This window comes from Acanthochromis polyacanthus, chromosome 7 (assembly GCF_021347895.1).
Source record: "Acanthochromis polyacanthus isolate Apoly-LR-REF ecotype Palm Island chromosome 7, KAUST_Apoly_ChrSc, whole genome shotgun sequence".
Lineage (NCBI taxonomy): Eukaryota > Metazoa > Chordata > Actinopteri > Pomacentridae > Acanthochromis > Acanthochromis polyacanthus.
Genome location: NC_067119.1, coordinates 30,732,561 through 30,746,164, shown reverse-complemented (window position 1 = coordinate 30,746,164; position 13,604 = coordinate 30,732,561). Strand labels below are relative to the sequence as shown.

Genomic DNA, 13,604 nt, shown 5'->3' with positions numbered 1-13,604 from the left:
ATTTTGTCTTATTTTATCTGATTTTATTTTCCTGATATGTGTTCTATTGTTGCTTTCTTTTAATCTGCTTTTATTTCTTATTTTACTATTTGTTTTTAACTGGAAAGCACTTTGGTCACCTTGAGTGTTGTAAAGTGCTATATAAATAAATTTTGATTGATTGATTGATTGAATGATTGATTATCTCTTGAGCATTTTATGACTATTAAATGTAGACACTATAGAGTTGAGAGAGGAAGAGATGCTACAGAAGTCCCCAGTCAGACTCAACCTGGGGACAGTGTGGTTCATAGCCAGCATCCTAACCGCTGAGCCATTTGGTCTCCTCATGGGCTGATGACTCTATGGTGAAGGTTGACTGCCTGATCTGAAGCTGTGAAACCAATATTTGGCTTTCTTATTCACGGCCCTTCACAAGGTAAAAAATCGTTTTTGGTTGGTCTAGGACTTGGACTTTCAAGTGTTAATTTCTAGTAGGTGATCAGTTCTTGTCCTTCTGATCCCTGGAGGTGCTCCCATGTCTTTTCTTTCCTCCTTCCAGATGCATTAGCATAGCTAGCAGTGCGAGGGCATCGGTGGCTCCATCAGTAATGTCATGGGCACTTTAACATGATGAAGCACGCTGTGGCCCCGCTGGCATGAATAATTCACATTACCACGCACCCAGAGAGGGGTGGGGTGGGGTGGGGGTGGTGATTGACTTTGCAACAATGAATTGTGGGAACAGATGTGTGATTTTTAAGGCGAACGGGCCTCTGTTTTGGGTGAGCGAGCAATTTTAATTCAATTTGATATTTCTCTTTTAAAGTGAGACAAGACCTTGAGCTAGACCAGGGGAAATAAATAAGGTGGGATCAGAAGAGGGAGCCATGGTTATGGGGTGGGAGGAGAGACGGTGGAGGTCCTCCTTGCCATCCATCACAATGGCACTTCAATGATTGTCAAATAAGTAGCCCTGTCCAAACCCATCTTTTATCATTATGTATGAATGAATCTTTCTGGGGATCACATCATCCAGCACATGGGAGGGCTCCATCTCATATACATGCTAGGGAGACGATATGGAAATAGGATACATGATCGTAGAATGGCTTGAATGGAGAGACATCACATCACTGGCTGGGATAACAGACCACTATTTAATCTGTTTGTTCAGTCTTGGAAATAGAAAAATGTACAAGCTACTGCACCAATTACAATGGGCCCTGTCCCTCTTAACTTAGTGCAACACATCATTTTTTGTCTACTACTACCTACTGAATAGCCCCTCAAGTGGCACTGACAAATCTCTCTCTTTGCAAAACATGTTCCATTAAAAGTCCTGGAAATACTTAACATAATATTTTCCATCCTTCCAATGCTTTGAGGTTTAGGCAGTTTAACACATAGTACCTCTAGGTCCTTGGCTCCAAAGCTGACGTGAGAACTTTAATGTAAATAATTCAGCAAAGGTGGGTGAGAACTCTTGGCACAGGATTAAGAAGGCTGTGCTTGCAAAAGCTGCACTCAATCCATTTCCAAATTGTCACGGGGCCTTCTAAGAGGCAAAACAAACCCACCTTAATCTCTGCTAATCATACTTAAGCATGAATGTTTCATGTGGAAATGCCTGGTTACAATTTAGAGGCTTTTTCCTCATTCCTGGGGTTACCCTGCTACAATCCAGAAATCCTTTTGGCCACAACAAAAATGAAATGTGATGCGAAGACATCAGATGCGGTACAGTGCACACAGCATGTAAGTAGGAGGAAGCAGAATCCCACATTGCAGACACCATGTTTGTCGACTACATGAAACGCTGAAGATAATGAATTCAGACTGCCAAATTTCTAGATGTGCCAAAAGATAAAGCTGTTATAAACAAGAAGAAAAAAGAAAACAACGACGATAACATCAGTGATTGGTTGTGATTAACATCAGCCTTCTTACTTGTGTCTCAGAAATTCAAATTACAAGCCTGATATAAGCAATGCCAGGGACCAAACTAATATTATTATTATTCGAGACGGAGCATAACCCAACAGTGGAATGATTACATTTGACTTGCAATGATTTCCCCCCCTGCATGACAAAACAACAGCTTGGAAAAACTAATAGACATATTCCCCAAAGTAGCTTTGTTGCTCCTGCCTTGCTTTAAATAAATCTCGTCACCGCGGCGAAAAATGCTTTGATTTCATCGGAATCTAGAAAGCGGAGACAAAAGTCCAACCCATCTGTCCCTAAACTTTGTGGGGTGCAGCGCGGCGGAGAGAAGGATTTATAACACGCAGCACGGTAAAGTGCATCTGCATCCGCCACACTGCTCCCACTCACATCATTATCCTCATCGCCTATCACTTCCCCAGCTGAGCCCCCTTTTGGAAACAGGGGCTGACACATCGACAGCGGGTAAACACCTTTAAAAGGATCTGACGCCCCGTAATGGAAGAAAAAACACTTCCGTATTGTTCGGGAGCCCTGGCGCTGTGCTGGGCTTGTGAAGGAGTAAGCCATTGTCTGGTGTCACCTAATTGGATCAAGTTTGTGTGGAGAACAGATGTGTATGGCTGGCTGAGGTAAACACTGGACCAGAAGATGCCAGGGCTGAAATTGCTTTGAAAATCGTTTCTGCCTCCATAGAACGAGTGAGAATAGCAGAGACAAATACAGTATAAAAGAACATTTGTGGCACAGCCTGAAAAGTAATAAACACTTTCCCTTTGGTGTAGATTCAAAGAGCTCCCTATTTTCTTTTATTCATGGAGGAGCCCAGCCATATATGTGAGTGTGAGGGAATGCGTGGTGCACCGACATTCAGAACAAGGCTAAAGAGCAGCGCGAGTGATGATCTTTGGCAAAGGACAAATTATACCTTGGAAACCGAGTATTGCTGATCTAATTAAGAGCTGGCAAAAGGTTCATCAGGGTCTGACAGATTTCAGCCGTGAGTCTGTTCTGCTTGCAGTGAGCTGCCGCAAAAGTGAGAAACATCAGCATGAACAAAGAGAGATGAAGGGAGACAGAGAGACAAGGAAGCACTATTTCCAATCAGGCATCTGCCTCCCCTCCGACACAGCTCGATTTAACCTTGAAGAGTAATGAGATCTGACTTGCTTAAATGTTAGCATTCTTAAATCATCAGGAAGTGCCTCCAAGGAGCCGATAATCACTATGCCAAATTGCTGCGCTCGCTAATTTCATTTCTCCCTAGCATTTGCTTGCAGTTAGTGTCGATTATTCAAGAACAGGCATTTAATGCTGCCAGGTCCCAGGGGTGTTACATTAAAATGTAATAACTTGCAACATAAATGAAAACAAAAACCATTACTTTCTTCCCCCACAACTTTCTTCCCTCCTCCCTTCTCCTCCACCACCTCTCTCCCTTCCTCCCTTTTCAATCTCTCTCCACTCCCTCCCTCCATGGTGGGAGTTCGAATCTAATTCTCAGCCCATCTGGCAGGCGTAATGAAGGCGGGCCGGGCTTGTGGTGCCCTGCTGCCATGGCTCGGCGGAGCAGGAGGTTAGCTGGCAGATTGGGCCAGGATGAGTGGAGGGGAGTCGGGGAACCTGCTGAGTGAGTAAGCCAGCCCAGTTAATCTCCCATGTGCCCCGGTGTGAACGGGGCCAAGGCCAACCACACGCTGAGGGCACAGAGCATGGGGTCTGGAGTGTGGATGGTTGTGGGCAGAAGACTGGAGGGTGAGTGTGGCATTCATTTACATTTTCTGGCATTTAGCTGACTCTCCTATGCATAGCGACAATGAATAAAATAACCTTTGTTCTGAAGACCGACAAAAGACAAACTGGGAGGATGATAAAAAGCAATCAATCAGCAAGAGGCTCAGGTTAATCTAAAACTTCCAAAACATAACTCCAACTGGGCGTATAGTGGACTCAAGAGATGTTTTGTGTTGTGAAAAAGCTCCTCAGCCATGAGGGACATAGAAGAGTAAACAACATCCATGTGCATGGTTACAGTGATTGTGAGTAAATGTCTTATTACTCCGCCACGTTCCTTGGCGGAGTTATGTGACGATCGGCGTATGCTTGTCTGTCTGTCTGTCCGTCTGTCTGTCTGTTAGCAACATTACTCAAAAACAGACTAACGGATTTGGATGAAATTTTCAGGGAAAGTCAGAAACGACACAAGGACCAAGTGATTAGATTTTGGCAGCTTATAGTCCAGATCCACACAATTGCTAAAGATTTCTGTATCATTGCCAGACAGGGGCATGGCATCACTGTAACTATGACTACAAGTGAACAGAACATCAGCTACCTGCTGACGATCACATGATTGTGATCCTACTACAAATCGACCACTGCAGACTTACCAGGACTTACTTAATGATGCAAGGAACAATTGATTAAATCGTGGGGGTGTTTCCGAGGCCCATCCATGCCTGCTACATATTTAGGTCATACGACTTGGTATCCTTACTTAATGCTTGCATAACACATGCCTGTGCTCAACACAAGGTCATTTTGTTTGTGGGTACATCTATATTAAATGTCCACATTCTGCGGTGCCGCGATTTCTGCCACAAATTTTTTCAAGATTTCATCTGTTCAAAATGATATGACTGAGCAGCCTTGGTGGAGTACTGTCCTCTCTGATTGTTTTTCTTGTTAATACTTTGATCCACGACTTCTCCAGTAATATAAGAGATAAAAATGATATCTTCCTCAGGGTGCAACTTCGTCAAACATATGTCAGAGAATACACATTGTTAAACAGGTAGATACAACCACAACAGGTGCAGCCTCAGAGGAAACAAAAGACAAATAGTGCCTTAGCACCATCTGGCATAGACAGAAGGGCATAAGAATCTACATGTGGTCAAACATGGGAAAATACAACTGTGAGGAACAGCAGCACAACAGATTTAAAAGCATACCGGACAACTGCATATAATTGTTTTATACTTAAATATATTTAACAAATGAATTTCTCCCACTTTATAATAACCAGATCTGCAGCGCCATTAAATTACTGTTGTACGTTTTGATATGTCTCCACAGTAGCTCCTCTGAAACCTCTTGCTGCGAGCCAAGCATCGGGCCAAGGAGAACAGCAACTGGGAGAGTGCCAGTGCTAGACACTGGAAACCCCATGCAATTATGATTAAGCTCCTTTATCTAAACACAAACTCCTCTCCAATCGCTGCGATCTGCTTGCCGTGTGTGAAAGCACGTAGGGGGGAAGTGGCAAGGCAGCCAAAACCCTGTTGACAGACCTGCAGTTGCAAACACCCGGCTGTGTGTGTGTCAGTGTCAGTGTGGTTGTGTGTTTACCAATATGCTTTACCAAACCAAGCTGCTATGACTTTAAGAGGCCATTTTTTTGTTTGCAATCCAGTCTGCAACCAAATGCGAGTTGAGCACATTACAGGAACTGTGTACCTACTTGGTGCCGCAACACAGAGGCGCATCAGCCCAAAATGAAGGCTCTCAGTGTTGGCAAGGCGTGGGAGAGTGAAAGAGAAAGAACAAAAATCTGATAGGCGGACAGAAAAAAAAGGGAGAGAAAAAAAACTCATCTACAACAACATGGCAGGAAGCTAGGCTGACAAAAACAGCAGGTTTTCTTAAGCTGCGCTCCGGCCTCTGGAGAAACCACAACACTGTCATTAACAGTTACTCTCCTCATAAACACACTGGCATCAGCTGGAGGTATAATTGCCCCTGCTTCTCCTGTAATCTTATACCTTACCTGCTGTTACTGTCAGACACCTTCTCCACTGAGAGAGACGGAAAGACAGAGAGAGAGAGAGAGAGAGAGAGAGAGAGAGAGAGACAAGGGGGGAGGAGGAGATGTGGTGCATATGTGTGTGCGGTGAAGTTGGAGGCAGGGTAGGTGTTGCTTGCGTACTGTCAGACACAAGCAAAGTTAAAAAAAAGTGGGGGTGGTGGGGGGTGGTAAAGAGAGAAAGGAAAAGGAGAAAACACATGCCAGAAAATCAAATGAGTGTGTGTTGCTCACTGAAATCCCAGGAGCAAGGCTGAGGGGCTCCGATGGAGGGAAATCGTGTTCTTCTCGTTGAGTGATTAGAAGACGAGTGGCAGAACATGACCTACTTAGTACAACTTTTTTGTACAGGTTTCAGAAATGCTACTCATGTAGGTAGAGCTAGAGAGGCAGGTGGGGGGTTTAACCCTAATGGATTCATAGAAACATTAAAGATAGCGGTAATAATTGCCAGGGGGTGTTTGTGAATATGGAAGAAAGTCTCTTCATCTCATGACCTCTCAAACTCAAACAAGGGCTTGCAGTCATTCTGTCTGCTCTGGCTCTGCAAACAAAAAGCAAAGATGGATGCATATGATCCTGCAGACATGAAAGGTTAAAATGCAAAACAAAATATGAATAAAACATCATCTCACACCCTCCAAAGGCTACAAGAGGAGGATTTAGTACCTTTAAAATTAACCCACAAAGTGAGGTAGGAAGTGCGAATGCAGAGAGAGCTGGAAAAGAGAAGAGACAGGAGAAAAAAAAAAGAAAGAGAAACCTGCTTTCTGAAAATCTGTGACTGCAAATGGCAAAGCATTGTTTCACTTCTCTGCCCTATTACAATCCCGTATACTGGAAATCCACCGAGGCCATGAAAAAGGAACACTTTAGCTCTGCTGTAGGAATGGGCCTGCCTCTGGCTCTTCTTAATTTCAGGCTTTGTTTGTGCAGCATTTGGGAGCTCTTGTGGGTTTGTGGGAGACCCGCAGGCCTTTTGTCTCATCAGTAAAGGTGGTTTCTGCTTGGCGCCTGCAGCGAACCTGCGCACGCCTTTTGTTCTAACTCTCCATGCAAGATTTGGCCACAGGTCGCAGATTACAGGCAACACAGCTATCACAGGTACACCGCTGTTTGCTTCCCCTTCAACAACTGTCAGCTCAGGAGAGAGGCGGAATATGAGCCAAGCAAAGAGAGGTGTTATGAAGAAGAACGAGGGAAAAACAACCAACTGCTTGCAAAAATATGCCCCTACCTAAAATACAAACTAAACTAAAACTGATTTTCTTGAGGGTCATTGGCAATGTTGCAATGCTTTTTTAAACGACACAGACTAATATTACACTTGTGGTGCAAAATTAATAAGCTGCAGCATGATACATCTCCATGATTTATTATGTTCCCTCCAGTGTATAATGATGCTGAAAGGGAGAGAGTCAGACGGAATCAGATTGGAAGGGACAGAGCTTGTTCTCAATTGAGACGCGCAAGACGAGGTCCTTCCTCTGCACAGCTGAATGGACAGGCTTACATAGCTTTGAATGAGAAGTGTGAAACAGTCAGCCACCTAAATCAGTGGGTGTTGTGTTTAGCAGCACCACGGCGATTAAAATACCAAAAAGTTCAATGTGCAGTGTGCCGTGAAATTTGACATATGGAACTGCCAAAACAGGAGTAGTTGACGTTCTTTTCCCCCTCAAAAAATGATCTATTTCTTTTTGAAGCATGAATTCCCCATAAGCACGGTTTATAAGAATATCACACCTCTATGGAAGTCTCATCCCACAATCCACAGGAGGCTTTCTTTCCCTCCTGTCTGCTTCTGGGGGGCTGCCATCGTTTTCATTCCCCGTTCCCAGATAGATGTTTGTAATTGGAGCTCTAATTTATGATCGGGCCTTGGTGCAGGATAATGATATGGAGCATTGTAATTTGCTGATGCAAATTGTACGTTATAATGGGGAGCCATAAAAGCCCCAGCAACATCTCGGAGACTTGCCAAACACCCTGAGCGTTCATTACAGCCCTCATTAAAACATCCATGTCGGCACTGGGAGCTCTTACAAATGGAAGGAGCATGTAATTGCTGCTTGATTGTGGTATATGTAACATATGATAAAGTGGAATTACCACTTTATTTGTCTACAGTGTCCGTGAAACTTAATGGGGAGAAAGCCTGCAGTAAACAAATCCTCAGAGCATTGTTTGATTGTTACATTATAGGGCTATTTGTTTAAAGTGGGGCAAATGTGAGTTAGGGGACAGTGCATCCAGGACAAACTAAGAATGATGATAATCAAGGTTGTGCTTAGGGGGATAAAAGTAATGCTTTTACCCATGAGAGCCTGTGTTTCATTTGGACTAACTCGGGTGATAGCGCAGAGCTTCGTCTGGGAATACATTAACTGGATTTAATATAAGAAAAGATCAGTATTGTTCTTTTTTATTACCAGCCACCAAAGTCATCACCATGCATTTGCTTTAAGGATGGTGGAAGCTGACAGAAAAAGGTTAGAATGAACCATTAAAGTCTCCGCCGGTGAAAAAATATTTTGTACTAATGTCAGTTTGGGCCATTCGGGTACAGCTTCTGGTAAATTCCAGTCGTTGATCTCAATTCAGTCTTAACAAACGGGGTATGTGGAATGCGGTGAAGCTGAACGTCCCAGCTTTTAAGCAGTCTTAAGAGCAAAGCCAAGTGGCAAAACCAATTAAGAGTTCATTTAGAGAAACTGAACGATGCTGGGGCTGGGTTTTTTTTAGACCTGGTCAACACTAATTCACAGTGTCGCTTTTTTATTCAAATGACCTCTCCCAGAGTCCCATTTGTGTTTGGTGCCGTTCTAATGCATCTCCATTAAAACAAAACCTGAGCTGCATTCCTGAAAATGAAGTTTCCCTGCTCAACTCTGAATGATAGCAGGCCTCTATCATCAGAGCTCTGTGTGCTCAGCCACTGGAAAAGGATTTTCAACCGTGCCATTCAGCCGGGGCCCCAGAAGCCTGCAGCCTTTATCTGCAGACCCGTTGATTGATGTGTTGTGGGCCCTGCTGTGGTTAACAGCAATTTTTATCAGTTGCTAGCGGCAACAGCTCAGGTCCCTGGTGCGCAGAGAGCAGCAGGGCCCAGGATCTGAAGCCGGACCGCACACGGGGATAAACAAATAGGTTTTTTTAAGGCGGACAGCCCTCATAGAGAGGCCCCTGACAGGCAGCGCCCCACCCCAAGGCCAGGACAATGTCAGGGCTCCAGCCCACTCCTGCTGGGCTCTTGGTTTCTTCTACTAATTTTCACCATGTGCAGAGCCGGTGGTACGGAGACACCTGCACAGCCCACTGAAAAGTAAGCAGAGCCAGACAGACAAGGAGCGGCAGATGGAGAGATATGCAGAGAGTCACAGAGATACTCACAATGGGGCAGTTAAGAGATTTCATTTACTGCAGGCGAAGAAGCCTTCCTGTTGTAGGAAAAAATCAAAATCAAAAAATGAAATCCTGCTACAAAAATGATTCCAAGTATAAGATATAATTTACACCCAATTTCCTTTCAGTTGCTCTGTTTAGAATTTAATCCAGTGAATCTGTGTCGCTTTGTTAAATAAAGCGTGAAGCTTTTAATGGCTTCCATTATAATTAAGTGACATAATCCTTGTATTTGATAAAGATCTCGTGAAAAGCCTCGTCACTCAGACAAGGAAGTGTATTTGTCACAATGTGGAGGTCGCGAATGCCAAATCAATTAAAACAAGGCTATTTAAGAATGCACACATGACTCGGAGACTGCTCTGTAGACTCATTTAGCGTTTAACGTGATTATGACAACCAGAGCAGGGGAAATGAAGAACGGGTGTATCTGAGAGCTCCAAGCACTCTTGCTCAAACCATACGCTCCGGTTAAGGTTTTACTCTCTGACATCGCACAGATAAACCTTCCCAAAACAGACTAGTCAGATTAAACTGTCACAGACAAAGCTCTATGCTTTTATCGTCCGTGAAAACATGAGCCACAGCTTGGCCTTGGGTGGTTTCAAAAGGTGGGGGGTGGGAGACTGAGGCTCAATCACTTCATCTGAAAGGAAAGGGTGGTGTGTTGTCTTTTTCGCTTAGCTAAAACGTCTCCTCCTCTATACAATATATCCAGCCCAGGGGTAGCGGCAGGATGGGCAGATATGCAGTGAGATTTTTTGACATTTTTCCCGTCTCTTGCAGCACGTATCTCCCAGGCGCAGAGGGGGATGTTGGGTTCTTTATCAAGGAGCCCCTGAGAGGATGATAAATCGCCAGAGCCCAGACCCATCTCCACTGGAACAACAAGCAGGTAGCGGCGCAGGAAACAAGCCACAGATATTGTCTCCCAAACATAGCCGAGGCTATAATGAAGCCTGCACAAAGCAGACAGGAGAGAGCTGGCCTGATAAACAATCCCATATCCAGTCTTCCACAGAGAGGTAGATAGCAAGTCTCAGTCCTCCTGCTGCATATCAGTGCTGGACTCAACGCTTCAGAGATTAGTCCTCACTCCTGAATGTGGGGGATGAAGGGTTAGTGAAGGGCAGGAGGTTGAAAATGACTGGATCAACATACCGTGTAAGCAACCTGAGACAGTCTGCAGTTAACTCAGTCAGATATCAGCAAGTCATTACTTACCACTCATGATGGGAAAATGAATTAAATTGATATTAACACGTTCATTATATTCCCATTGTTGTGTGTATATCTATCTATCTATCTATAGACAAAATGTATGAAGGAAGACTAACAAAAGGAACCATAGTTTTCCTGTGTTTAACTGTATTCATCTTAGCAAGAAAAAAAAGTGAAAAGCTAGTATCTTTATTTTTAGCACCCCTGCAGAAGCCTGTCAAGCAAAAAAAAAAAAAAAGAAAGAAAGAAAGAAAAAAGACAAAAACCCAACTATGCATTTTTCTACTACTATTTGCCACTAAAATCCTAAAACATGAACGCACGTCTGCAAAAATGATCTGTCAAGAACGGCCTAGTTTTAAAACATATTTGCATCAACTCAGAAACTCAATTAGTCAACAAACTGGAAGCACTTAAAATATGGATTATATTAGAATTAATAAACCCATTAGCATTTTTTTTCACTGTAACTGAAGAAGCGTTAGTTAATGCTTACTCTTTTGTCACCTTTGTCTCAGGTCGAAAAGTAGAACAAAGAGAAAGAGGCATCTGACTTATATACATTATACATAACATGTTTGCATCTGCAAATACACGGATGAATTAGATGAATTAAGCCAACAAACAATGAGATCTGCATGCAACAGCCAAAGCATTTAAGACATAATGGTACTTTTAATGTCCAAAAACACCCTGCAATGGTTCCAGGGGCTTCAGTTCCACTTGTACATGAAACACATAAACTTCCATTCCATTCTTGTGTAAACCATTCAAATGAGGCCATTCAAGCCTGGCAGGCAACATAGGAGGGGAGACATATGGAAGCATAAACAAGAAGAGGAGGTATCTCCCATAGAATTTTAAAAAAACAAGCTGTCAAAAGAGATTCTCCTTTTTAACTCTTAGTGCCTTGTGACAGATAGCCTGACCACATCCACTAGCTTGATTCTTTTTATTGTTTGTGTAAAATCAAACCAGTAGATGGTGATTGGCACCTGAGGCCAACATTCAAACAATTCATCCGTGCTATTGGTGGCCGGTAGCACTGACTGTGCCTGTGTGTCCGCCTCGTTGACCCTTTACCCCTACAACCAGCCCTCCACCTACAAACATAGCCACTGTCTTCCTCTTCCAGCAGCCATAACACTCTATAAAGCCCCTGGTCTTCTCCTCGCCTTACCCCTCCTCCCACACCCACTCAGCCTCTGCCTGGCAGCTCCCTGGAGCCCCCCCTGACCCCATACCCCATGCCCCCGCCTTCGAAACCATCATACTGTAAAGCCTGAAGCACTTACAGATAAGCAGCCCCCAGAAATCAAGCGGGCCCAGCAGCAGAGCAGATTGAGAGTCAGAGCTCAGTACCCAGGAGGTGCCTGGGGGCTACAAACGCTGCAGATAGCACCATCGGATAGCCAGAGAGGGGAGCCAGACAACATGAAACTTCCTGCCCTGCTTACTGGACTTTCCTTTGCTTGCACAATGCCCCTGCCTCCCACACCACCACCTCCAAGCCAACTAGACCTCCATTTCTGCCCTCTCCCTCTCTGACTCCCTCCTTCTTCCTTTCAGATAAAGAGAAGGCCTCGTTCCCTGCCGACTCAAACTGACAGCTCGAGCCAAAGGGCTCCACAAGCTTTTTTGGAAGGTCTTGTTTGTTTTCATCCATCTGTGAGTATGTGGCCGCTGGGGAATAGGAATGTGACATGTTCTATTAAAACAACATAAAAAAAAGAGATCGCACAGAGATCAATGTCTTTTGAAGTTAAGCTTTGTTCAGTGCTTTAACTGCAGTCCTTTGAGGCAGATTAAGGATGACAAACCATTTATAGTTGTTTTGTTTGTCGGGATGATTGCTTCCAAGCTGCAATAAGAACTGCCATATGCCACTCATCAGCTAAAAGTAGCACACTTTAAAGAATGTTCCTCTTACCAGTTCCCCTTTAAGCAAAGGACATAAAGGACGACCGCTGTCTGTATTACCCAGAGACTAGACACATCATTGAAACAATGGGAAGGGAAGAGCACAAATTTACAGTTCGAGAACGCACTGGGGCAAGGCAACAGATGCTTTCAAGGGATAAAAATAGTCCTGCGATGACAATTTGTGAGCTAGTCTACGTTCGAAAGGATTGGGCTGACGTTTTGCAAGGCATCATTAAATATTTCTCTCGGGCGCATTTACCTTGAACAACACTCTGCATGTTGCATGATTAAAAAAAAACATCTCACTGACTCCTATTAATGCACAGTCAGTCCTAACAAATCACAGTACACTTTTAACGGCTATGGATCTTCCTTAAAGTGTAGATGTATATGCATGTCTGTGGCGGTGAGGATTTGTATTTATAGGATGGAAAGCAAGAGGCTTTTAGGCATATTGTCAGATATGTGAGCAAAAGGATCCTCCACTGACAGTCACCGGAGGAAGATATAAAACATTGACAGCCAAATTGCAGCACTGGCGAACGGCGCTGATCGATGCCAATAAAACGAGGCTCTTTTCGCCAAGGTAGCGTAGGACACCTTCCCGCAATTTAATCAGTCAGTCAGCCAGAATTAATGTTCCTAATATCATGATTTCTCCATTACTCTATTTAACATAATTAAAATGTCGAGCGCCGGGGCCATAAAGCGGGTCGTTGGAGATTGTAATTCTGCCGTAAAGCTATGAAGCATGAAAATGTCACTTACCGAGTAGCCGCGGCCTGACAGCGAGTGAGTGGAGCTCTGTAGGGAGAGAGAGGAGAACAGGGATGACCTTTAAGGAGCGTTTCACTCGCTCACACAGACATGATGAAGCAGCGTCGCTTTAATATCAATATTCACGTTAACCTTTTACCCGCCCTGCCATGTACCCCGCGCCTGCACACATCACTCCCATTCATTCTGGGACGCACAGTGGGGGTAGGTGAGTGGCACTCGCTCTGAAAACAATCACTCATGTCCTGCTGAGGGACTTAATTTGGGTTGTCTTGGTAAAATTATAATTGTGCACAATAGGCGTAAGTCTGTGGAAATGCATGGTAAGCATACTGAATTGATTCTAAGGCTCTGGGGTGCTTGGTCGCCTTTATGAAGCGGCTATGTTTCTATAATGCATCCTGACTTTTTGTTGACGACATTATTTCTAATCTACTCATGGCTGGTTGGGTGACAGTGGTAGTGTGTTGCAGTGTAGGTCAGAAATAAGTGTCACTATCGTTTGGTTTGAATTTACTTGCTTCTGTGCCTTCAAAAGTGCCATTTG

The 13,604-nt window shown here is 44.0% G+C and overlaps 1 protein-coding gene across 1 annotated transcript in view; it reads right to left on the bottom strand.

Annotated features, from left to right (window-relative positions):
* Positions 1-13,604, bottom strand: part of fbrsl1 (fibrosin-like 1) — a 340,438-nt gene that overhangs the window by 150,705 nt on the left and 176,129 nt on the right. The window contains 1 exon segment of the mRNA XM_051950361.1: positions 13,049-13,084. Coding sequence (XP_051806321.1) covers positions 13,049-13,084 — 36 coding nt within the window.